General features: G+C 37.3%; 1 protein-coding gene across 1 annotated transcript in view; it reads right to left on the bottom strand.

The window, feature by feature from the left end:
• Positions 1–2,138: 2,138 nt before the first annotated feature.
• The window catches only part of cntn5 (contactin 5), a 134,275-nt gene continuing 108,594 nt past the window's right edge, over positions 2,139–27,819 (bottom strand). The window contains exons 13-24 of the mRNA XM_055028705.1: positions 24,512–24,639; positions 23,956–24,143; positions 21,244–21,364; positions 18,659–18,817; positions 14,721–14,870; positions 14,108–14,178; positions 7,582–7,816; positions 5,303–5,412; positions 4,968–5,154; positions 4,716–4,828; positions 3,488–3,656; positions 2,139–3,049 (exon numbers count right to left, since the gene is read on the bottom strand). Coding sequence (XP_054884680.1) covers positions 2,946–3,049; positions 3,488–3,656; positions 4,716–4,828; positions 4,968–5,154; positions 5,303–5,412; positions 7,582–7,816; positions 14,108–14,178; positions 14,721–14,870; positions 18,659–18,817; positions 21,244–21,364; positions 23,956–24,143; positions 24,512–24,639 — 1,735 coding nt within the window. The 3' untranslated portion in view covers positions 2,139–2,945. The remainder of the gene's footprint in view (positions 3,050–3,487; positions 3,657–4,715; positions 4,829–4,967; positions 5,155–5,302; positions 5,413–7,581; positions 7,817–14,107; positions 14,179–14,720; positions 14,871–18,658; positions 18,818–21,243; positions 21,365–23,955; positions 24,144–24,511; positions 24,640–27,819) is intronic.

Below are 27,819 nucleotides of genomic sequence, written 5' to 3' on the forward strand. Positions count from 1 at the left end.
CACTTGCTTCTTTTGGGAACTTCTTGGGAGAGTTTTTCTTTTTTTTTCTTCTTTTTTTTAAAAGATGGTCCAGATTTTCAATGGGGAGAGTTTCTTTAGAGTTATTATTATTATTATTATTAGTAGCAGTAGTAGTAGGGAGACTACTACTAATAGTAGTTCTTACCCGTCAGAAACAGGAGAGTGGAGCTTGTAGAAAAGTAAATAAAATCCTCATTGAGCAACTAAGAGTCTTAAAACATGTCAATGTTCATATTTGTATGATGCAATTTTGTATAAGTTTGGAAATTACTGAGCAGACCAGATGACCATGTGCAACAATATACAACAGTCAGTTTGTGGAGAGTTGTACCCCACAGATTTACCAGGTCAAGAGACTTTAAATTGAATCAACCACATTATTTCTTCATTTTTATACAAACTCACAAATATATCACATCTATTTGCTATAGCTAAAAGGAACATATTTCAAGGACACTTTTAGGCACGTTTTAAAAGTATTTGAAATGTACATCTAATCTTAACATTCTTAAGGTTTAAAAGTTTTCTGGTTTCTTCTGCACTGCAGTAGCATTTATTTTATAATCAATTCAGATCACCATAAACATTTTTTAATACATGCATTCATTGTTAAATCCCCTTTATCCCAACGGCATCATGGACACTCACTCATATCAAAAGGCATGATCATTCATATGAAAAAAAATGTTTTTATCTCCCAGTATTTGCAATAAAACTTTACTTCCTCGAGTTGTTTCTATTGCTTCATGAAAGAATCCATTCCACTTGATAGGTAGGAGAAAACGTTCAACGCAAAAACTCCACTATGGGTTTTCCTGGTTGCCCACAACAGCTCACCACACCACCTGCTACAAAAATAAAAAAAAAAACAAAGTGAATCACTTGTGCAGGCTGCTGAAAACTGGTCAAGGTAATGTCAATCCCAATGACATCTAACAAATCTAGCTTGTGTCGTGATGTGATAAAAGTTTCAGTTGGAATAAATAACTGTCCTGCAGACGTTTCCTGGAAAAAAGTCTAACAGAGGCAGAAATTGATTTTTTTCCAAATAAAACTACAGGTGAGATGAGAATCTTGTGCAGCCCCCCATTTTTCTACTAGCTATCTAATAGCAAGTAATTCAATGGACTTCACATATCCATCCATAATGGATCCATCCATCCATAATGGATGGATATGTGCCATCTTACTTTTTTCCAGGTATCCAGATTAGATTGTAAACTTGTTACCATAGACAAAAAACAAAAAAACAAAGATATTCCACTCTCCAGTTCTGAGAGTGGAAAGTATCTTTAGCAGGCCCTGGTTCAACCTCAGGGTTTTCTGGTGGAACCGACTTAAAACCTCCAAATAGAGGTTTATGTGCAGGAGGCATAGGAAGCCATCCCTCAACAATGTTGATGAATGGCAGACCATAGTCATAGGTAAACCTTTTACTGAGAGACTGGGGCACCCTCCTGGTGGGGGGCAGGAACACTGGTGTCAGTTTTCACACAAAGGTAGGTAGCAGGTGAGACAGGAAAGCTGGACATGATCATTTCTCTTGTCTGGAGGATGCCTATGAATGCTCCTTCATTCCTTAGAATGAAGGAGCCAAATTTGCACTTCAGAGAAAAACAAGATCTATTTTACACACAACCAGCAGATGAAATGTCTTAAGATATTAGCATAATTTCTTGATCAGCATTGTCTCTCCTCCAGCAGGCATTCAGTTACCACTGTAACTGGTCGGTGGGAGGTAGCCATCTTCAGTGCTTTCATTACCACTTTGTTTTTAACAGCTGTTTCTTATTGATGTACTCGCAAGTGTAAATAATCCCTCCTGTCAATTTCTCATTACTGAGAGATGTCAGAGGTGGTTGTTCATTGCAGGTCAACTCTGGCCGTGCCCCACTTGGATCTGTCGCTGGGCGTCCATCTTCTAGGATCCTACTTCTGTTCAATCCTCCTTCATGACAAACCAGCCATTATTTTCTGTAAATAATTGAACGTTGTCCTCATCTCCATTGAAAACCGAACAAACCCCTCTGCAATGAAGCACACAAATGTACTTGTCCTGGAGCAAGAGCCTATTGCAGATGTGTATGTTCAAAATTATAAATTGCAGACAACAAGAGTTTAAAAAATATACATCACATTTATTTGTACTGACACCAGAAGTCCGTACAGAGTTGTCTTTGTCTAATCATGAGTTTGGGCACTAAAGGTACCTGTTTCCTACTTCCATACATCCAACAGTGAACAAACTGTATCAACAAGCATTGCTGAGTCGCTACTAAAAAACAGTTGGACAGAGCTGACACACACCACTGTTATTTTTCCTAAAGGTAACACAATGTACAAAAAGCAAATCTGGAAATAGTAAGATTCTTGGTTCCATATAAAAGTTTCTTTTTTATCCCTTCTTGGTGTGTGAATAAGAAAACAATGCACTTATCTCTACGGAGCTTCTGCGGCATTGCTGTTAGGCAGCCAAGGGGTAAATTGATGCAGATAAGTAATGAAAAGATACACGTTGGCTGATCCCTGTGTTACTACCACAACAGCTTTCAAGAAATAGTTCATGCTCCGTGGATCCCTGGAGCCGTGGGAGCCAGCTGGAAGTGGTTAGGCGCCGGCCACTGAGAAGGACGCAGAATGCTAAAATAAACCATGTAACAAATCTTTCTACACAAAGTTACATTACTGCACCACGTTACTGTGATGTTCGGAAAGAATTGTGCAAATCAAACATCCAGGGCCTCAGATGAAACTGAAAAAGTATGAGCTGGGTGGCGTTGCGTGGATACCGGCTGACTCAACCCCCGTCGGCATGCCTCTGGCCCTTTAAGATGGCTAAGGCCAAAGCAATCAGGCAGTCAGAGAGAGTTAGGGAGCAGATGACTGGTAGCGCCCTTCAGAAACGTGAGGACGTCAGGGTTTCCTCACCAAGAAGCCGAAGGCACCAGGAGAACCAGAATCAGCACTGTCCATGTTAGGCACCTTGTTGGGCGATGCACCGAGCACTGGCTGCTTTTTGCTCGAACGCCTAGGAAAGAGGAAAGAAGGCAAGGTACATCAATACATAGCAGCACCAAGAACCATTCATTTTGGATGCTAAGTAAGACCATTGATTCAATGGTGTCTGACGTTAGTAAGTAATATTCATTTTTCTTAAAAACATAAAAGAATGGAAAGCAGAAACCACATGTCCCAAAAAGATTCTTTATCATTTACAGAACAGGATCCTGCTGCTTGAGATTTAATTGGCTGTGCATGAGTAGGAAGGTTCATGTGGGCAATTTAATTAAAACGAAATTAAACAAAGGCAACTCAGCTCACTAAAATAAACTTGTTGACAGGATTAAAGCCAAGACATAAGGTAGGCACAAAACAGAAACAGCTTGTGCAGAGAGATGTAATTTCAGAGGTCATTCATGTATGTGAGAGAGTGAGTGGCAAGAGCGCTAACCAGCTTTGAGCTTACCAGAAGAGGTCACAACTCGAACTTGGGAGCTGAAGGCTCCCTCTCCACCTTCACTGAGTGCATGCACCTCAATGGTGTAAGTGCCCCCCTCTGGCAGTGAGAGCATGGTAGAAGGGTTAATGGTTCTTGTCACCTGGATGTGGCCTCGGCCCTCCTGTTTGAGTAACACCTGCAGGGCATGTGCATATAGTCACTTCAGGTCTGCACCGTATGTACGTTTCACAACATTATGATAGACTGTGATGAAAAGCAGAGCTGTCAGTTGTAAAACGAGACCTGCTGTGCAATATGGTACCTGGCAAAAGCATTCATGTCATTTGAACTTTTTCCACTTTTTCTCAAATTACAACAAATTCAATGTATTATCAAAGTGGTAGACCAACACAAACTTGTAATTCGGACAGAATTCTTTCTTTTTAATCTGAAAAGAGTGTCTGCATTCACCTTTATTGAAAAAATACTGTAATCACATAAAACTAGCTTTTACATGACTTTGAAGTTCGGCAGGGAATATTGTGAAACATCATTAGAAAGACAAAAAGACACACCACACAGAATAATGGAAGAGATTAAAGCCAGTTTAGGGTATGAAAATATCCCAGCATTGAGAATCCCATGAACGTAAACATGATTCAAATTCATTGCCTGAAAAGGCAAAGAGTTTGATACAACTGTGATTTTCTTAAGACTGTCTGACTACCAAAACTGAAGAGGCCAGTTGTAACTCTGCAGGAGCTTCAGCAAACCTTAATCCACCCAATCTCCAATCCTAACCCTTAAGGGTGTGACATATGCTAAAGTGGGAAGGGTGTCTTCCAGGTGGTCTGCACCAAGTGAGAAAGGTGTGTTTGAATACAAACATCCTGCCACCATGTGATCGTGCAACGACTTATTGGCTTCGACACAAGTGTGGGAGAGCCTGAATCCTAGACATCATCCTGAATATAACATTTTGAATATCGGGCTGCCAGTAACTTGCTGTATGAATATTTCTGTACATAGCACAATTCCCCCCCGAGTTTCAAATTTACCCTGGAGTGAGCATTTCATTAACTGTCTTTGTCTTGTCAGATGAAGTCACTGAGCTTTATTCCCAGATAAAAAAAAAGTAAAACATTCTGATTAAACCAAACTAATTGAGCTGCTGTATGTTGAGGGGAATCAAGTATTAACACTGCTAAATATATATTAGCAAGTTGCTTTCAATTTCATTATATAAAATCCTTACCATGTATCCAATGACGTCAGACTCATTGTCTTTTGCCTTCACTGGATCCCAGTTTAATGAGATGTTATTGCCTTCTTGAATCCACATGAGGTTGGACGGCGGCTGAGCAGGAGCTGTGTAGGGAACGCAATAGCTCATGTTCCAAAGTGCTAATGGATAGTTTCATCCAACTAGGTCAATTTCGAACAAACCTTACAGGCAGTATGTGTTCTGTAAGCAGTGTTTCATGATTAGCATCGGTATTGAACTCACGGGACTTCCTGGTCTTGGCTGTGACAGCAGCACTGGCAGGACCCTGGCCAATGCTGTTGAAGCCTTTCACTGTGATAAGGTAGACACTGTTCCCTTCCAGGCCTGTCAGCACCATAGATGTTTCATTTTTAAGCGTGCGTCGTTTCTCTCCGGACTCCTCCTGCTCTGCTTCTTTCCAGTAGCTGACCTGTGAACAGCAAGCAAAGACTGAAAGATTACAGTTATAAGCTCCAGCTAATGCACAAAGGAACTAATGCTCCAGCAAAATGCTAGAGAGGTCTAATCTATATGTGTGACTGTACACAGAAAGTGGCACAGAAAATCTATAAAATAACCTCATATCCTCTTGGTTTTCCTGGGCCAGGATTGGGTGGTTTCCAGGTCACCTTAATTTCCGAGGAAGAAATACTGTATGCTTTTACATCAGATGGTGCATCCCTTGGCTCTGTGTAGCAAAGCACGTGGAGAACATACTGTGGGTACAGTTCTGGTCAGAATTTTATACACTTCTCAGTTACTAAATTGGATCTTTTAAACTGTTTTCCACATATAACAATTTGAATATCAGTATTTTTTTCAAATCCACACAAAAAAACAATATATACGTGCTCAAATATAAACATATAAACCCCAGGTAATAATTGCATTTGTAGTAAGTTAGTATAAGTCTGGCCAAATATTAAACTGTTCCTCTTGTTGTAACTGATTTTAAGAGTAATTAAAGTTTCATGTAAAGTCACTAATTTACTAGTTTAGTAACACATTGCATTGTGATACTAATACAATGGTAACACAACTTTTAGAAACATATTTTCCAAAATATCTCTGAACTAAAATTACATTTGAATAGTTCTGAGGTCCCTGTTTTCTCAATCTCTATTATTATAATTTCTGTCAGAAATGTGACGGCATTCATTTACAAATCTAAAAAGTCTGAAATATGAGAGAAAAGATCGCTTTTACTCTACACAGTGGAGATTATGAACAGATAACTATGATTATATCAGAGTAAAGCCTTATTGAAGAGGGAATAAAGCAACTTTTTCTCTCCATAGACGCTTCATATGATGTGGATTTTCGTTTGGCTGTCATGTCTTTATGGAGGAGGATATTGGCAAAAATAATGCTGCCAGCAATTAAATGTGTCCCTCTGCTACTTATATCTCTTTACTTTTCATTAACATAGAAAGTACCCCTGGATCAGCTCCTCATTTTTTGCTCTGTTTTCTCAAACCCCCCGCTGGTCGTGGCAGATGGCAGCTCAAACTGAGCCAGGTCCTGTTTCTGCTGGAGGTTTCTTCCTGTTAAAGTAGAGTTTTCCCTCTCCACTTTCGCGACATTCATTATATATCTATGACTGAGCTCAATGCACTGCTATATAACTAGAAACAGTTGAAATGCATGTGTAATTGAATTGAAAATTAGCTTAGGATGTTTAAAACTAGCCAATGAACCATCAAGGTGCAAACCAATTTTGAGATTCTCTAATATCTGACTTGTTTTGGAGAATATCAAAACAAATAACAGGTTTACAGAATAAATAAAAACGTTTATTCTGTAAACGTTTTTCAAAAACATTTGGTTTGTTTATGTGGTAACTGGGCTTGAAGTGCTTTTTTTCTTCTTTTTTCTGTATGTAGGTACACCATCTTTCACTTCCTAAAGTGAAAGATGGTGTAACACCACATAGACAAATCAAATGTTTTTGAAAAGAGTTTACAGAATAACAAGATTCTGGAGAATATCAAAATTGGTTTTGGAAAGGACAATGTTTCCAAAAAAATACAAACTATTTTTTCCTCCAAAAAAATTGGCAGATTTCATTTGGCACTTAAATCCACCAATGTTAAGCATCCGGAAAAACCTTCTTTAAGCCCAGGCCCTAAGGAATATTTGCTGTCTGTGCTTAATAAAAGGCAGGTCTGACACTTACCAAGAATTTAAATAAGCTCTACTGTTTCTGAAAAGAAATCAATCCATTTTCTGTATACCCTTGTCCCTTAATAAACTTGGGATCGGGAGGTGCTGGTGTCTATCTCCAGCTAACGTTCCAGGCGAGAGGACGGACAGGACAGGTCGCCAGTCTGTCGCAGGGCAACAGAGACAGACAGTACAAACAACCACACACCCACTCTCACACCTAGGGAGAATTTACAGAGACCAATTAACCGGACAGTCATGTTTTTGGTCTGTGGGAGGAAGCTGGAGTACCCGGAGAGAACCAACGCATGCACAGGGCGAACATCTAAACTCTGTGCAGAAAGACCCTGAGCCGGGAATCAAACCCAGGACCTTCTTGCTGCAAGGCAGCCAATTGTGCCACTGTGCAGAAAGTGGAAAGAAAGTAATCAAATAGTAATCAAATTTCTGATCGTGGTGGTGTTGAAGGTTTTACACATTATACATCGAGCAAATTGCAATGGAAAAATTCTACAAACATTTGCAGGGTGTATGTATACATTTGACCTTGTATTTATAATAGTTTTATCCACTTTTAGTTAAAAAAAATAATTAAAATAGCATTTATTTAACAGTTTATTCAAAACATTAAAAGCCTAATATTATTATGAAGTTCATGCCAGTGATGGTTTTATGCAAATTGATATTAGCATACCTCCCTCTGCAGAATGGATGACGACAACTTTGCTGAAAGGCCCGTCCCCCTTATTGTTGTAAACACCAACTTTCACTTCAAATGGAGTGAGAGGAGGAAACGTCTCATCCCTGTATTTGTACATCGTAGCATCCGCAGAGGTCACCATCTTCTCCTTCCAGCCTCGAGTGCCGTTGGCACGAAATGCAACAATATATCCAAAGCCCTCTCCATTTTGGAACTCCTCAGACACAGGCTGAAGGAAGAACAAATAAACATTTAGTTTTTTTATTAGTTTAATAGCACACATGTTTCCCGGGACTTAAGGTCGGAGATTGAAACATGAATCATTTCCACATTTTATGCCTGGAAATGAGAAAGTGTGTAACTTACAAAACATAAACAAAGGAAAGGCTTTTCTTTTTTTCTGTGATACCATATAGCCAGCTTTCACTTTTCAAACCATTTACTGTAACTGCCTGCCACTGTTAATAAAGATGCAGTCAGCCTTGAGTAATGGAAACAAATCATATTTGGCTCAGCTGTACGCATTATGTAGCTATTTATCTTTTCGTGTCTGACAGGAGGATTTTTGCGACACCAGGTTTTGTGTGCCGGCTTCGGTGATTATCCGCGGTTTTTCCTGAAGTGGTGAAACTGGGAGCTTTCTTCCACAGCTGCTCTGAGCTTAATCAAATCAAATGCCAATTTATTAAGTGAGCTAAAATCTAATTAAAATATGAGCTGCAGGGATTAAATCTTTGGCTACATGTAATAAATGACAAACACCTGTACACCTGTTTCTGGCAAAGGCTTTGCAGCTAACTCTGTAATGTGTTGATTTGCATAAGCTACAGAGTTACACTGTCCCCCGAAGGCATCAACCACATTATACATAGAGTCTACAGAGGGAATAGCGGGTGGATGGAGATCTAGTTCACATTTCATTCAACAAAGACCAGTCACCATGACTGGCTAATTACAAGGATGATGAGTGGAAATAAATTAGCTTTCAAAGATATTGTCAGATCTGGCCTTGCTTGTGAAGAGATGGGGAGGAGTAAGGATGGTTTGAAAACAGCACGAGAAAATGATCAAGCTGAGCTTAGAAACACTTTTGGGCTGGGAAGGAAAGATATTCAGAGATATGTGCAGAAACAGTGTGGGAGCGCTGCAAGGTAAGTCCTTTGGATGAAATCATTGGACCTGCTGGGCTCGTCGATGGTAACTACGGGGGCATCACTAATAGTCCTCCCTATGGCTCCTTGAGAAAAAGCAGTCAAACAGTCTACTCTAATGAGATGGCTCAATGAAGCTGGGGAGACTGTTTAGTCATTCATCCTGCTTAATAACCTTGCCCACCATGGCTGTCTAGGCGCTGATAACTCTCCGCAGATGACTGCAAAGGCAGGACTGCAGCGTGCTCACATGCCTCGACTGCCAAAAAGGGCAAACTCTCCTGCACCGCCTGCTTTCATATCCATCTTCATTGATCACTGACAGAGTCCTGATTTATTTCAGAAAGAGTTCAGCAAAAACAAGAACAACAGGGTAAGGTTGAAACAATTAAATTGCTACTAGGCAACAGGAGGTGACTGCACCTCAGTGCCAAAGTTCCCTTTACACAAGTTCTTGGACCCCAACAGAGAAAGAAAAACACCAAGAAGGAGTGCAAAGTTATATCACAAAAAGCAACACTATGCTAGTTCAAACATTTTGTTATGTTACAGCCACAAACATTGATTTATTTTAATGAGTTTTTTTTCTGACAGAAGTGCCACACAATACTGAAGAGGGAGGAAAGTTCTCGCACAACAGCAAACACCAAAACAGAAAGTTTTGGTTGCAGCAACAGCAATCTGAAAACATCAGGTGGGACTGTGAGTTTGCTTAGTTCGTCCTACTTTTCATTCCACTCACTTCTCAGTACAAAACTTCCAAGAACAAAGGCATAATTGAGAAACACTGTTATGATAATGTACTGACGGAACAGTGTCAGAAACAGTAGGAGTTTCTTAAAGACACAGAGGCCAATTTCAAGGTGTCAAACTATGAAGTCAAATTTCTTCTAAGTTATATTTGATATATATAGCATTTTATAACAACTGAAGATAACAGAGTAACTTGATTTTGCTATAAAATTGTACACCTGAAAAATAAATAATAATACCCCTTTATAAACAGCCTTTATTGTGTTGAACTACAGAAAGTATGTGCAGAAATTGTTTTACTATAAATTACTTTACTAATTAACTCAAATCAATCCAAAGACTGGAAGGACAAGGTTTCGATAGGGCTATTTTTGGTATACCATCATTTTCTTTCATCAGGTGGCCCAAGGTTTTATATGGAGGCTGTAAATGGGTTATACCAGCAAGGTAATCATGCTTATGAGATATAAACAGGGTACGATAAACCAGCAACCACTGTTCCATCTGGAAAGGGCATCATCTCCAATAATGTCGCACTGAGGGACACTTCTCATGACGTGAAGGTTACCTTCGTAATGCCTATCGGGTTCCATACTCAAAAACTACAACAACAGTCAGTTGTCTCCACATCTGTTCACTGCTCCCCTGCTAATAAATCTTTCCACCAATTTTAATTGCAAATGATTGTCAATTCTCATAGCCATTCTGCACATAAATCTGGCTCCGAGCCAAGCTGTCCACCCTGATCTGGTCCACATTAATATCCTCATAACTTGGTGTGAGATTTATTGCATTTTCCACAAACACTATATAGCGAGAGATTACAAGCGCATATTCATAAACATCCCTGGATTTAGTGGGAACGACTGGAAGAGTCAAGGTTAATCATCACTGGGCCTCTCTGGTGGGACCAAATTTGAAATTCTCTACATCTTAATCACTTGTGCCGCTGATGCAGCTCTGTGTAGCCCTCTGCCCAGCTGGCCCTCTTCTAGCTTCATCAGCAGGTTTTTGCAATTGCGACCAAGTTGCCCCCCTCCTACCTCCATCCTTAGTCTTTAAAATCTTGGAAAGTTAAACACATTTCAACAGCATAAATTAGAAGCCGTGTTTAAAATGCAATGAGCTATGATCCTGAGCTACTGATGCACAGTTGTTATTAATAGAGAAGGAGTTTTACTCAGCTGGAAACAGGTCCGCCGTTTGCATTACCGAAAAAATGCTCCTTTAATCTCTCAGCAAGGCGCCAATAACAGCCATTTAAACAACAGGAAATTATACATAAACTGTAAATCTAATATTTTTTTAAATAATGCAAACATGTTTGTTTTGTAGAGCAACAAGGTTCCTACATATTTTTTTATACAAGAATGCAAGAACTTCCAGGTTAAATCTTGTGGATTTATTGGTTATTTATGTGTTTTTTTATGTGAAACACTAATCTTTATGATTCCTGTCATTCTGAGTTTAAACGTGAAACCTATTATATCTGTTTTTATGAAGAATGAACACAAAGGAAGAAAAGAAACAAGCAACAAAGAAGACAGCCAAGGAAAGAAGAAAGGGCAGAATACTGTAGCAAATGATGCACAAGAAAAAAGAGGTAGGACTATGAGAAGGAAAAATGGAAGGAAGAAAGGCAGGAATAAATATGGAAGTATGATGGAAGAGAGAGAAGGAAGGAATGTCAAGGGGAAGTACACAGACAAAAGGATAGTTTATATGAAAGAAGACAGGATGGAGAAAAGGAGGAAAGGAAATACAGAAAAATGCATGGTAAGGACGGAAAGAATGAAAGAAGGAGCATTTTGAAAATGGAAAATATGCTTTCTAGTCCCTAATTTATCCAAACCTGTAACTAATGGGATCAAACTTTTTCAGGCTGCACACAAATAAGAAAAAAGCTAGTCAAAGTAACATGTTTTATTTAAAAATACTCACCGTTTTCATAAGGTCGTCTTTAGAAGACAACAATTTTATTCTACATTGCATCATTTCTGTTTATACCCTATGGTTTCTCTTGAGAGATAGCTTCATTCACCTCTTCTCTCATGGAAAAGTATTTTAATCCAAGGCTATAATGTTTATTATTTTGTAGAATAGCAGTTGGAGAACAAATTCAATAAAAGTAAGTCAGAAATATGATTCACAATACAAGACATGGGTCTGAAATATGAAAAGGTCACTTTGCCCTATGATAATGCTTACTGGAGCCTCACAAGAAAACCCCAACCTTTTGTGAAGTCTTTCTGGTTATAATGTGCATCTCACTTTTATTTTTTCTTCAAAAAGGTTAAGATTTCCTTGCATTACCAAGTGAGTTATTTTATGTAAACTTCTCCAGGATTTCCTGCACAATACAATGGGGACAAGTCATTATAAAACTGCAGCCATGAAGAATTAAAAAGAATTTTAAAATAAATTCCAAGTTTGTAAAAATAGAATAGAATACTTTAAAAATACCACAAGAGTGCTGTTGTGTTTCTGAGCTGAAAAATATAACTCCCAGCTGAACACACTGTGACAAACTGACAATGTCATCTGATGAGATTTGGGTTTATTTATGTAACCAGATTCTCTGTCACGTCACATCGTGGTCTGTGTGTCATCGCATATAGATATTTCATTAGAGTTTGAAGAGACAAAGATTTAAACACATAAAATATGATAATCACTCATCCATTTATCAGGCTACACAGTTCTGTGAAAGTTAGAGTTTTTGTCACATTAAAGGCCTTTATTGAATTTTATTGGGGTTTTATTTGAATGTGCAACTCAAATCAAACATGACTGCAAATGGAAGGAAAGCAACATATCTCTGGGAGCTTTGGATGTGTGTTAATGGTTGTTATTCTGCTGAAAGGTGAATTTGCAGCCCAAGTTTGCCATCATGTCATGCATTTAGCTCCCAGCAGCTTCGTTGGGTGTGCTGAAAAAGACTCACTGAGCATAATAGCATAATGCTGGAGAAAATGTTAATAACCATGGGGAAGGACTTTTTTTTCCTTTTTTTCAGGGAGAAAAGCAGTTTTAGTTTTCCAAAACATGAGGCATTTTCCATGTGGCTAAAATGTTCAGCCTCATAAGAAAACTTGAGCAGCCTCCTGGCTGCTTCTCTGATAAATACTCTCCATGACTGAACAGGCAGATTTGGTGGCCAGTCATGTCTTTCTGTTGTCAGATGACAGCTTGAGGGCTTCACTGTGAAATGTTCAAAGGTTTACCCTTTGTTTGATCATGAGAATTATAAAACAAGCTAACCTTACCTTCAAATTTTCCACAACTTAATTTCTGACCCACATTCTGACTCGCATTTCTGATGATCTTCACAATGTATGTTGTTGTGTTGGATTTTCTTTATAGGGTTATAGGATTAACGTGACTGCAACTCCGTTCTAGCTGGGATGCTTAGCACGATACCAAAGATCTTACACACCTGATAACTAAAATTTGCTGGAAAAGAGCAGTTTACTATTACCCAAATAAATTCTATACCCTTTGCTTCCTTTGGAGTAAAACTGATCCTCAGAAGGGAGCCAAAAATTAAACTAATTTCAACTGCAATTAGTTGATATTAGGGACTGCAGCTTTGAAACATCCTAAATCCACATTTATCTTACTTGATCGAGAGTTAAAGGGAACTACTTTGTAAGTTTTATGATTCAGAATTTATTACTGCTAATTTTTGCTGTTAAACTGTATTCAGGAGTTAGTTGATGTCTTTGCTTGCCAGACTGCATACAAAATGACTTTCTGTATTATGGTTTCTTAAATAAATGTGAGAACAGTGGTAATGAGAGCAATCTGTCCACTGAATGACTTTCCCTCAGAGAAATCCTGTCAGTGACATTGGGATGTATAAAATATTTTATTGTCAAAGAAAAGATTGTATGAGCTCAAATTTTCCCAGCCACCTAGGCTCAAGTCTACGTTTTAAATATTCTCACAAATCCCTCAATACATTCACTCCTATATTCCAATTTAAAAGCACGTCTGGACTCTTCAAAATCTGCTTTGAGACTTCTTACTACATTTTAATTGGATCCAACTTTGATGGCTCAGGGAATAGGACGACAGGTCCCCAGCACACATGAAGATGAAGTGCACCTATTCATCTCACTGTATTTTACCTAGAGTGAATAAAACTCACTGTAAAACTAATGCAATCATCTGTGCAATGGAAAATCATCAATCTGCTTCTTTCAAGCAGAACCATGAGGACCGGCGTCATTCATCAACCATGCTCTATTCCACTTAATAATGCATGACAAGTATTCCCAGACAACAAAAATGAACGTTTCTGATGAAAAGCACATGTAGCAGCAAGCCCTACATCACTATTAAGTCACATTTACATTCAAAATTTATTATTTAGTGATCATTAAATTCTGAAGCAGACTTATTTGAAAAGGTGATTAATAGAATCTTCATATATATAAGAAGTCAATTTAAATGAGGTCTGTTAATGACTTATTTTTCTCCAAAATGCAAGTTTTCCCAACTGAAACAGACACACCAATGTGACATTTGTTTTTTCTCTTCTCTTGTTTTTTTTTTTTTTTTTTTGCAAATGCTGTCACACTTGTTCAACAGAGGGAGTTTGGCAGAAGACCTACCTCCCACGAGATGACCAGTTCATGCCTACGGCCGTTCCCTCCGCTGACGTTCGATGGTGCCACGGCTGGAACTGTGTGGAAAGGTCAACACCGCATCACTTAACATGCACCAAAGAAACTCTGAAAAGTTAAACTTTCTTGTGAATGTCATAAATTCAATCACTTCACATGTAATGTGGTAACATGTGATCATTTATATTTACTAGAACTCGAAATATTGCATTATTGTTTAAAAAAAGAAAAGGAAAAAAAATACTGGAAAAATTCATATTAAACCTTATTGTTGACATTTGGATCACACACTGCAGTATTATAGATGGATTAATTGTGTGGAGATGCTGTTATTAGTTAATTACTCTGAAAAGACTGATTGAAAAAACTTCTCTAAAGTAACAACTGACCTTTGTAATTATTACATTTTATAGAGAAGAAAAGACCAGCCAGTGAAAGCAGCACAATTAATTTTTGCATACTGTAAATGCTATATGGTTATTGTTGCCTGAAGGCATGAAATGACTCACTTTAGCAAAAAAAGTCAACTTGGTATTTACTTGACCCTTCATGTTTATGTCTGTCAAAATATAGGTAGGATGTATAGATAGGGTTGGTTTACCTGCTTCTTTAGTCCTAACTTTTCTAGAGGGTGTGCTGGGATCACCCGTCCCAATGGCATTGCTGGCCACCACTCTGAACTCATATTCCACCCAGGGGCTGAGCTCCACAGCCATGGATGACTCCATGTCCCCCGTCACTGGGTCTGGGTCTGCAAATAAAGTAGGAAACGAGTTTGCTCAGTTAAGAAAAATAGAGGTGTGCATATTATACAAGAGGATCTCTAACATGAGGTCAAATGTGGACAAACTGTATCGAGAATTGCAGTTAAAAATTTTCTTTCCCCACTAAACTATAATTTCTATCTGTTCCCTTTATTGCCCTAAAATTATTAAGTAGTCATTTGAGACTTGATGTAAAAGTTAGATTAATATTTTTATTGTTAACTTATGACTCTCATTGTGTAAAAGCACTCATTAATTTTGTATCCAAAATAGAAAATAATTTAACTTTCATCCATGCCCTCAAGAGAAAAAAACAGTGATTGTGTCTTGCCATTTCTAAAACAAAAGAATGTTGTTTAAACCCAGTTGAAAGATAAAATGAAACAACCTGACAGTGCCCTAAAAAACCAAAATAAATATTACTGCCAAAAACACTAAAGTTCGATAACATTGTATTAATCAGTAGAAGATACTCCTAAAGAGCAAAAGAGCTAAATTCAACCATGTTCACCATGTGTCAAAGAAGCAACAAGTATTAAATGTAAGTGCTTAGGAACAGACATTTGATTCATGGTTCAGTTTGTAGTTAGTTGTTGACTATGTTGCCAATTTTGCCTAATAGACCGCAGTAGCTTCAGACATACATCCACTTACTATAGAACTGAATTTTGGGTACAGAATAAACTTCATTTGCTTCACCACATCACAGGAGGACAATATCATGAGAGGAAACAGAACTGCCGCTTAAGCAGTCTTCACACTTTTCAAAATAAGAGCCTGAAAATAAATATCCATTTATTTCGAGATTTCTTGACAGTTGATAACTAAAACCTCATCACAGATGTCAAAGTTTATTCAACTGAGAGTTTACAAAACAGCCAAGCAAATTTGGGATTTAGAATTTATGGGAATTTTGGGGACTCTAAAGGTGCTAAATATTTTCAAAGTCAGCAGAAGAGCTAGCAAAAAATTTGCTCCAGTTTTCGCAAACCAGCAGATCAGTAGAAGTGTGCTAACTAGAATCAACTGGATCTAATGTCTGATCGGATGGAATAAACTTTATTTTGTGAAGTGTCTTAAGATGGTACGGTACTATATAAACTAAATTGAATTAAACTTTTATGCTCAAATGCATTCCAGAAAATACTAACATAAAATAAGTCAAAATCCTATTAAGTGTTTTATATGACAATAATAATGGTGCCCTTTTTTTTCTCTAAAAGTCCTGAAACTGGATGCAAAAATGGGTTTACAATTTCTGGATCAAATATATCATATGGTTTTAACTGCAGGATAATTCCTTAACCTCACAGGCATGATGTAATTTGAAGTCCGGATAGGAGTGCAGAGCTGAAATCACATTTATTGTCTTTGTTCTAACTCGCTGCACAGTTTTTCATTGCCTCTGCAGATTCACTGTGACTTGGCATATTTTCACACCAGGTGGCGGTGACACAGAATTTACTTAGCACTTAGAATTTGACATTTTGATGCATGAACAACTGCTTAATTGCAGCATCAGAGCACATAAAGAAATAGAAGGCATTACGCATTCAATCAATTCTCAGACTTTTTGCAGAACTAAACTACATAATAAATCACAATCTGTTACTGAAAAGAATGAATAAGCTGAAAAGAAAATTAACCACCGATCCAGTTTTTTTCCCCTCCAATATTCTATAATAAAGCTATGTCAACATGGATCTTGCAGTAACAAACATTGCTAAAAGCTTATCCATGTCACAAATGAACTAAAGGTCTCTGAAGCAGTGCAGCTTATGTTCTTATCGCCCAAAGCAGCCGACAATGAGACCCCTCTGTCAAGCACGCTGCTCCTCAAACATAAGCTGATAGCTTTGTGTGCAAGGAGTGAGGGCTAAAATGCAATCCCTGTTACGCTAATTCGAACAAGTTAAACACTGAAAATATATCGCTGACTCCTAATTGTGCTTCATTGAATTAAATATAGTTGAATAGATATAATGTGAGAGGAGTGTATACAAAGTATGATTAATATATCTTCAGGGACGTATCATTATCACACCTTGGTCTCCACTATTATCACACGGTATATTATGACAGATTACACACAACGCTTAGCGAGCTTTCATCTATTATGTCAAACAATAATAACTCATGGTTATCCTGGAAAGTTACAGAAAGGGAATTTAATTTGTTTCAAAGATCTAAAAGTGCTACACTAGATGAATGGAGAAGTCTGGTAATTCAAGTCCAAAAGTTTAATTTTCCCGTAAGTGCTGATCTGACACACAATACAATTTCCACCATTGACATTTAAACCAGACTCTTGATGTTTTACGCAATCCTCCTGAAAAGATACAGAAGTCTTGGTGAAATGATTCGGATCTCATATGCCTTTCTGAAACGATTTAATCTGAACAGGAAGTTAAAGTGAACCAATTATGCTTCCTTGAGAATGTTTGGACTACGAGCTACATAAAACATGTTCATTACATTTTTGGCACAAAATCAGATTTCACCTGCTCAGTTCTGCCTATTTTGAGCCTCTTTCAGAATGAGCTGTTTCAGGGGCTCTTTTCACTTTAAACCCAAATAAATCGATGCTAGCCACAACACCCAAGTTAACAATTACTCTTTATAAATGTGAAAATAGCTGTAAAAAATTAGCATAATACATCTTTGATCCAGAACCATAAAAAAAGGAGTCTCCTGGGACATGATCAAGGATGAAAAAGCAGTTTCTAATAAGTCAACAATAAAACAACTGTCTTTTCCAGCAGCCATTGTACAGCAGTAAAAGCCATTGTCAAATGGTTGGAGCCATGCTGAAGCTCAGCTTGAGTTGCTCGGTGAGTAACTAGGCTCAGCTAACGATGCTAGGTAAAGGTAAAGGAGTATTGCCCGCCGATTGTTACTTAATAATGGGGAGGTTTGTGAAACGGCTTGTTTTCCAGACACCAAAAAACATTGTTATTGCCAGAAGGCAGCTCGGTGTACTTAAGAGCTTGGTATTTTTAGGAACAACAGAGATCCAGAGGGAAGTGAAAAATTAAATGCATATAAGGTCTCACTTAAGCAACAAAAAGTCACTTCTGAAAAAGCTAATTGTTCAGAGTGCAGTGCTGCATTCAGGCTCTTGAGTGTATTAATAAAAAACTGAGTGGAAAGAAAAAGCCTGGTAGAAACCGACATAGGAAACATCATCAGTTGAGGCTGTAATTCTTGCAAAAAGAGCTCTGAAGTATTAAGTGCTTGTGCTGTATAGTACATGGGTATGTTTTTCAGCAGGGTGACACGTCTGAATGTCACCAACACAATGGCGGAGCAAGACTTTATTCGTCAGGGGATCAATGCTATTTTGGGGGATCCAGAGATGATAATGACAATTTTTTATATTTCTATGTAACCACTCTGTGTTTGATGAATTCAATGTGAATATAACTTTTTATATTGAATTACTGAGATACACCAACCTTTTTGATTATATTCAGTTATTGAAATGCCCATCTATGTGGGTATCAGTTTATTTTGTTGTAGGATCGCTGTAACACAAACAATGCTGTGCAAAATAATGCAGCAAATACATTTTCTTACAAAGTTATTACTTAATTAAAGAATAAAACTAAATTAAAATGCACAATGCTATCATAATGAGAGTATTAAAACTAACTTTGCTTTAGTTAAGCCTTTACCCCATCTCTGTTTATGACTTGAGTCAGGATTAAAATCCAAATTTATTGCCCCACATTCAGCTTTTAAATCTAGAGGCAGCTATTTGCTCCTTATCGATTACCTGTTTTGACAGTTTGCCACCCCAATGAAAAGGGGCTCCGGGCTTGTAAATTATAGGTGCTGATAGGGCTGTGGTTGTCGAGGCCACGAGTCCAGGACAAGGTGGCCGTCGTATCTGTGATCTCCTCCACTATCACCACTCCAGGGGGTCCAGGAGGACCTGGTAGGGGAATAATTAGGAGCTAGATTAAATTAAAGCTGTAAACATCCTAGCCTCTAAACAAACATCTCCAAAATGTCAGGACAAAGAACAAAGAAAAAAAAAATCAATCAGCCGCTGTTCGAAAAGTGTTTAAGGGAACCTGATGGCGCTGCGCTGAGTAAGACAGCGATAGGAAACTCTGCATTTCAATTCAGCTGAACATATGTTCCTTTGAGCCCTCTGAGGTAAACGAAGTCTGTAAGTGCTCTGAATATCTAAGGACTTCAGGGTGAACAGATGTAAAAGAAAAGCTGGCAGGTGACATCCTCAGTAAAAATTAGTGTAATGTGCATTTTAACAGTCCCTGTAAGAGGCCTACAATAAAAGATGTAGGAGTAGTATGACTGTCTCTTAGCTGCAGAAACAAACATTTAAGAAAGCGGGGTTGAGCCCACATTGGTAAAACAGCTTGTTGGTTTTAACGTCTGACAAAATACTGATGTCTAAAGTTTACTTCATGTGAAGGACATGTTATGTATCATTTTCCAGATATCTCATTTATTGTTTAGTTTTGAGCTGTTTATTAAATTCAGACGTAGCAAAACATCACATAAAAAATAATGAAAACTATGGGAAAGTTGTAGGGAAAAAAATCCAGTGGAGATTAACAGACCTGATGTGGTAAAACTGAAGGACCTTGCTTACTATTATAATACCAAGAAATGGATTTAGACCAGTCAAGCCTTACTATCGATTTTTACAAATCAGATATGTTCTGCTGGTCTGAGCTTGTTTCCACTCAAACGGCTCCTCTCTGACTTTCTCCCTGATTTCAACTGCTGTCTAAAACAAGTCTTCATACTGACTCTTCCCTCTAAAGTGGATCAAGGCCTCTGAATGGATACACAAACATCAATATGTGACCTGACAGCTGGGTAGTTTCAGTGCATGCACTGTGCGATTGTTGTAATCATCAGGGTTTTTGTTCGGATCCTGGCTGCCAGAACTCTGAATGAATGACAGTCTCTCTTCTTTCATATCCTGTCTTGTTATGTTTTCTTTGTTTATAAAGGCCAAAGGATAGAAATACACTAGTGCCACTCTAAATCATAAACACAGCTACAATCTGAAGTTTACATACACTCCCAGTGGATATGAATGTCACAATGTTTAGACAATTATAATCTGAATTCATCTTGCATCCATTCTGATTTTGAGCTTATGTAAATTTCTGAGGAGAATTTTAAATGACAACCAAGAATTCTGGGTGAACAGTTTTTATTATTTCACGCAAGGCAACCTTAAAGTTATGAAGCACAGATCATTTAGAGATAATTAACCTGAAAGCTTATAATTGTCTCAAAACATGACGGTCAAAAATCCCACCTGCATGTAAAATAATCGAATGCTTTTCCACAAGATTTTCCAAAAACAAGTTTTATGACCAGACAGTAAAAGCTAAAATTTAACACAGCATATTAAACTTGTTCAACCAGTGAGGCAATCTGTTAGGCATTCTCAAATTAATAATATTAAATTAACCTAGACAGGCAAAATAGGTGCCCTAACCGCGTTAATGTGCAATCGTCTCCGTAAAGAGTGAAGTCTCAAACGTCCAATAAAATTAACCAACCTTTTACATGTTCTGCACCTGCATTAATGAGCTTCACTCGATATCAGTACTATTTAGCATATTTTACAGGATTTCTAAGACACACGTTAATATAGAAACAACTTTTTCACATTTTCTCCCATTACAATGACCATGTTTTAACACATACAAATGCATCACTGAGAGGTAGAATGAAATGATTAATAGTTTTCTAGATCTTTAAAAAAAATCTTTAAAATTTATGGTGGGTAGAGTTGCCACTCTAAAATTTATTTGGTTGTGTCCTGTGTCAGCTCAAAAAGAGACACAATTAGTCCTGTTTTCATACATGTCCATCACACACATCTGTCATCCACACATCGTTTCTCAATATAAAAATAATGAACACAATAAATTACAAGTAATGCTAAAGCTGGGAAAAATGTTGCGGCAGAACTTGCGAAGGACCTCCTGATTCGCTCTGAACTGATTCTGCTGTCACTGTTGTGAAGTGACAGACACTTCACATCTGGACCACTTTCAACATCTTTTTTAAAATGTATACTTTCACATATTTTATATTCTATGTTCATATTTATAGCGAAGGAGTTTCATAGTGAAAATATGTATTCATGTTTCTTTTCAGAAATCAATCAATCAAGTTAATTTGTATAACACATTTCAGCAGCAAGGCAGTTCAAAGTGCTTGACATCATAAAAAACAAATTGCATCATGGGGACGATATATTACATAATGTCCCCTTTGGGAGAATAAAGGGATTTCTATTATATCATGAGCTTTCCAGAGAATAGCATCATAGGTCACTGCTCCATCAAAAGAAAACAAGCTTACCTCGCACCAGAAGTTCTGCCTCTGCAAATACTGTGTCGGCACTGGTCTGGGCTCTGCATCCATACTTCCCAGCATGCTTCAGCAAAATGCTCCTAATCATCAGATCCACCGTTGAAGTCTGCTGCAATTGGGGAAAGTAAAGCATAAAAAAATAAATAAATAATTCAGGCGTGAGGCAACCCCAAATGTGTGTGACTCAAGACATGTGATTTCATTACATCTTGTAGAGACTCATGTGGCTTGAGAGATTCCTGTTTAATTCAGGTGCTTGCTTGGCGCTACATTCTTCAGCTACTAGTATTTTCTTGCTACTGAAATGAGAAAAGCCCGAGGCAAGACTGGGAATAATCCAAGGTCTACAGGCAGCTGTTTAGCACGAAACCTGATTAAAATTACAAACCATGCTCCAGTACAGCCTCTGTTGTGCCTTGTGAAGGACTGTCACTGCAAATGCTTTCTATCTTGAGCACAGTTGTGGCTGAAATACAGCAGGACATAGGCACATTTTTTATGCTCACAGTTGAAAAAGAAACAGTGACGTGACCATGGAAATTTGCTTTTGTGCTTTGTTTTATTAATTAATTTCTTGGTAATTACATTTCACAATGTTTTGAAAAAAAAAGTCTAGTTTCTGTACTTTTTCCTCAAAACAAAGCAAAAGTAGAATCACTTAAAACAGTCAACTCAAACTTGTATTCTAACTAATTCGAGAATAAAAAGGTAAAAAAAAATTATAAATGAACCAAATTCTAAATATTGACTTGGTCAAATTTAGTTAAATATTGCTAGTCTTACACAAAAAACTAGAGATGCTTGTTTTAGCTGATCTGACACACTTTGGGGAACTCTGCAAAGAACAACCAGTTGAAATTACTTTCTGAGATGTCTAAAAATTGCAAGAAAAGAATATAACCTGAGGCCATGCTTTTCAGATTTTATTTATGATTTTTTTTAAAGCTGTGTATCCTTTTCCTTCTACTTCATAATTAAGGAGAATGAATGTTGGGCTATCAGATAAAAATCCTATAACATATTTTAAATTTGAGGCTGCATCAGGGACAAAATGTATAAAAACTCAAAGAGGTATGAATACTTTTGCATTACACTGTAGCTAGCCATGACATGCACAAAGAATGTTAATCAAGGTTTGTATATTACGACATGAACTACTGGAACATTCCCACAAATGTGTCAATTTGTGCTTCACTACAGAGATTTAACAATGCTTAACACCCAATATGTTTACATTCTAATTTGAGGAAACACTATCATTTTTTATCTGTAGAATAATAGATTCACATTTGGAAAGATAAAATATCACACAACTAACTGAAGACGACACTGCATTTTTATAAGTAACAGCTTCCTTTAGATGCTTTTTTAAGACTCCAGCCTTATTCTGGCCATATGTTGAGTATCATTAAAACAGCGCTCTTTAACCACCGTAGCAGCAACTGTGAATATTTTTAACGAGTATTCTGATTATTCCAGGAGCTGCCATGTTGTTGTGAATGACATCACCTCGGCAATTCTTTCACCACCATGTCACACTCCTTCAATCTGCATCAGTGTCTGGAAAGGATACGCTTATTCTCAATATAAACTTTGGCTTATTTGCATTAACATTTTGTTCTTTAACTTTCTTTATGTTATTTTTTTATACACGTTGGCATTTAGAAGTATGCAGAAACCTTCATTTGTAATAACCCACATGGCAAAGTGAAGCATTCACTGATGTGTTTTGGTACCTAGATTGACAAAGCGGTACTGATTAGCAGTATTATGTCTTGATATACGCTTTTTGATTACGGCTGTACCTCTTATGTTTCCTCTGATTTTCATTTGTTCTGATATTTCTTATTTTCCCACAAGGAGAAAAACAAAAAACAAAAAAAGAAAAACACTGTTTATAGAAGTGCAACGTAACAGCATAGCCTATTTTTTAAAAAAACATTTCGATAAAATATTATGTATATCGAGCAATACTTACTTTAAAAGAACTTTATTTCCTTCATTCTAGGTTTACTAAATAAACTATATAAATAAACCTGCCTTGCATCGACTGTTAAATTAATCACAAGAGGGTGTACTCACCGAAAAAAAATAATCTAATTTAAAATTTTAAAGTAAAATTTAAGGATAAATGCAGCAAAATGTTTTTTTTTAAATAATTATTATTTTTAGATTTATTACGTTATTGAAGGCAAAAAAAATAGTTGTGCAATTTTCTATCACACTTTATTTTCACTCAATTATATGCTGTGAAATAGCACTGTGTGAAGATACATCTTTGTTAATTTCTCTCTGATTTACTCTGCAAGAGGGAACAGTCTTCTCCATGACTGTGTAGGCTATTGAATATAACCTCTCTATTAGAATTATAATTTTTAAGAATCTATGTAGCATTACATTTTTGGGCTAAACAGCAACTGGTGGTTTTTATTAACTTAAGATCATTATCTTTAAAAAAAATACAAATAAACTAACCACACAACATGACACATAGGTCTCACTTTTTATATTAACTTGTTGAAATAATCATAAATTTTAAAATTGCCTTTGAATTACATCACGGACAATTTACCACAAAATTACATTAAGAGGTTGAAAGACAATTTGAATGAAAACAACAAAATTAAAAATAAGATAACAGAAAAACAGAAGGACATCCAATACGATGAAATTAGGTTTAGACTCAACTTCTCTTCTTACTTTTGCTCTTACTGTCTGGATGTACTCAAAGTGGCTGCCATCTTGCTGAAAATCGATTGGGTTCTGGTTGAAGAACCACTGAAAAGCCACATCCAATGACGTGTCGTGTGTTGCTTTGCAGCTCAGTACGACGCTCTCCCCTACGGTCACCTCCACTCTGCTCGGGCTCAGCACCACACGCATGGCCTCTGGAAGCAGAAAACTGCTGCACTGTCACCGCAGGCTAACCCAAAGTCAAACCGTTGCATTTTTTTTCACATCAGTGCCAAAAAAAAAAAGTTCAGAACCCTTAAAAGTAACTTCTGGATTGATAAAATATCCTACTTGACTCATCTAGAATAATGCATCTTAAGAGAGACGGTTACGCTGTTAAAACCTCCTACCTACTGTAATATGATTCTTGAATGTTAAAGCCCTTCTTCATGGCTGATCAAGCACAATAAATTTCCTGGCACCCCTGCAATGGTGGGGGGGCAAAATGACATTGGGGACTGTTTACTGAAGGCTGACTTGTGCTAATTTGGCAGAAAATAAAGGCCTCTGGGGCATCACTTACCTTTTACCCACAGAATGGCAGTCATCTCTGCAGAGCCCAGCTGATTCTCTGCCCGGCACACATAGTTCCCTTCATCCGCTCGGCTGGAGTTAGCAATTTTCAAAGTGTTGTTCCGCAACACCATAATCCTATCAAAAAGGAGGCTGAAATCACCAGCTGACCATATAACATATGAAGTCATATGTTAGCTGCACAGAGTTAAAAGTGTAGAAATGTTCACCCTGCTGTGGTATTTTGGTGGAGTAATACAGCTGGAGTATTTGGAATAAAAATAAGCATTTGAAAGATAACTTCAAAATGAATAATTTAAAAAGGAGAAGAGCAAATTACAAGAGAATCTCAGTAAACTTCAGTGTCATTGAAAGGTTAATTTGTTTCAGCAGCTCAATTCAAAAAGAAGAAAATATGAAGTTATATTTAGGTACCGGTGGCCTTTACTTAATAGCAATTAGACAGGAAATAGGTTGGAAAGAGAAGGACAAGATATGCAACAAATGGACAAAGACCAGGACACGAACCCTGGACACAAAAGCATATTTTTCAGAAAACTGACATTTAAACAACAATTTTTTGGGTCTTTTTAAAAGTAAACTTGACCTACTTTTCTTCAGAATGTAGAGAAATAAACATTTGAAATTTGAATGGAATTAAGTGATGTCATTCAAGATCACTACTGTAAAACATTTTCAATTAAAGTCAGGTATAAGATTTATTGTGTCATCATCTAAGAATTATTCAGTAGGTTTATGTCTTGTGACGTTGCTTAGAACAGATGCGGCTATTCCACTCACTGAAGCTAAATGAAGAAATACTGGGAACATTTTTGGAGATTGCTAACTGCAAACACTCATAATTTGCATAATAATCACTTCCATATGCCTTCCTGATCAAAATTGATTTGCAGATTCCCAGTGAAAGCGTCTTCCTCTTTACAAATCCTTTCAGCTCATTGCCATTCACAGAATAAAGGATCCGCTTGATATCAAACCGTTTCTGATGTTTAAGTCGGGTCCATAAATATCTTCAAACTGGTGTTAATGACGCCTACTGATTTGGCAAATCCCTCTCAGGTGACTTTTGAATTGGGTTTAACTGGAACAAATGAGGGAGATGACACGCTAAAAAGAGCCACAGCTGGTACACAAGACAGAAGAGGGTGATGATATTACAGTCTGAGGTGTCATTTTTGATTACTGTATGGGCACAAATATTGCACAAATTGGATTCTATAACACCCAACGTGTCCCAGCTCTCCTAAATACACTTTTTACAGACACCCAATTTGCCAAACCATTGTTTTGGGGGATGGTGTCAGATTCCAACAAGCCAATACAGTTAAAAAATGATTTTGTGCACAAAATGATATCAGCAGAGTGCCCTTCACCGACATGGTGTATTCTGTTTGGAGGTGAAAACATATGGCCATCAGCTTCAAAAACAAACATCTGTGTCATGCATCCAGGACGCTGCTTTTCAGAAGATTTCAGGAAATTATTTTAGGCTTTTTGCAGCAGCTAAATATGTGTACTTGGTTTTGCCTGATGTGTTTTAAAGTCAAGCATCGTTCTGATGTTGATGATAATCTCTGGTCAAGGGAACAAGAGCAACAGGAAGTCCAACAAGCAGATAAGAGATGTTACATGCTGTGCAGGGATATTTCTTTCCCCACAAACTAAAACAGGTTTGTTGTCATTGTAGCATTTTTCTTCTCTTCCATTTCAAAGATGTCATGCTGTGCATTTTTTTTCTGTTCGCTGCACATGACTTCACATGGAACAAAGGGAAAATTTTCTATTTTCAGCAGGAGAAATGCGTTTATACACAAGTGCATTTAGCTTTCTGTGCATGGCCCTTCTTGTGTCTTCACCTTTAGAAAATGTGATAAAGTAAACTTGGATTGAATTGGATGATGGAAACAATCTATGGTGTTGCTAAACATTCGAGCTGAAGTGGCTCATGTTGCCAGAGTTGATGTTCAGTTTTGTTTTTTCCCCAAATAGAAAAAAACCACAATTGTTTGACACAAACTGTAATTTCCAACTAGAAACGTTACCAGATACTTCAGCACCAACCTCTTCACTGTGTTGCTGCTGAGGAATAGGGTTTAATTTGTACTTGTAAAAAGAAAATCTCTAAGTTTATCACAGTTAATTTCTCGCAAAAACAATAAACTACGACTGGCATAAATAAAATATCTGGCAGTTATACAAGATTTGTAGTGATCGTACTTGATTTAAATTTTTATTTGAGTAAATTGCAAACTCTGCAATTAAAGCAATTTAAATGGAATTCAACTCAAAAACAAAAGACATATGAGCTCCACAACAAATCTATTATTTATGATATTCAATCATCAGATTGGTGCAAAGGTGCAAACTTTTAAGTTTTTCATTCATCTAACTTCTTTGAAATAAACTTTTTATTTAGAAATGTAAAGTGCAGATGCTGACATAATCGCTGTGCTTGCTGCACCATTCAGATGGCATTTTAGGCTTGAACTGCTTCAGTAATGGGCCAACTCCTTTCTGCATGACTTAGACAAAACACTAGCCTTTTTCAGCATCCCATCAGATCATATTTTTCACGAAAAATTAATATCCAGTGAGCCAAAAGAAACAGCTTTGTTGTCTGTCACTGTTGCTTCTGGACGTCAGATTTACATGTGAACCAGAAACATGAAATCTAAAGCTTCTGCTTTAGGAGTTTCAGCACTAATTATTTGCAAATCAATTGTTGCATCCTCTTTTTTCGGTGGAAAAAAAGAGAATCAGAGATTGTTATACATCACTTTTTGTTTATGAAATCAAATTGGTCCTTTTTATCACCACAGGCAGGCAAAACAGGTTTCTTAGTGTACAAAGAAATAAAAAAGTGCCATTTTTTTGTTTAAAAAATTTCCAACAAATTCAGTGGTTAAGTTTTTTTTTTTTTAACTTTTTTGTCAAAAATGTTTCCCTTTTAGAGACCACCCACCAACTTTGCCACAGCACAGCACCCTCCTGTATCCCACAGTTGCTTACTCAAGTACATGGCAGATATTTTACAACTGCGATTATCCCTGGAAAGGGAGGGAGCAGAACCTCTGGGTCTTCTCTATCACCTGAGCCTTTGCCATCCATTAATTTTATGGACAATTTAGACATTGTTTATAGACATTTTCAGATAAGAAATGCTCAATGACATTAGCATAATAGGTTAGAGATGCTGTAAATGTCAGCACAATTATAAAATTTCTTCATGCCATGTTATGCTAAGGAGACATTCTGTGCCCTGATGACTCACCTCAACATGCAGGAAGCTTGAAATGT

The sequence above is a fragment of the Poeciliopsis prolifica genome, unplaced genomic scaffold, assembly GCF_027474105.1.
Source record: "Poeciliopsis prolifica strain line A6 unplaced genomic scaffold, Auburn_PproV2 SCAFFOLD004, whole genome shotgun sequence".
NCBI lineage: Eukaryota > Metazoa > Chordata > Actinopteri > Cyprinodontiformes > Poeciliidae > Poeciliopsis > Poeciliopsis prolifica.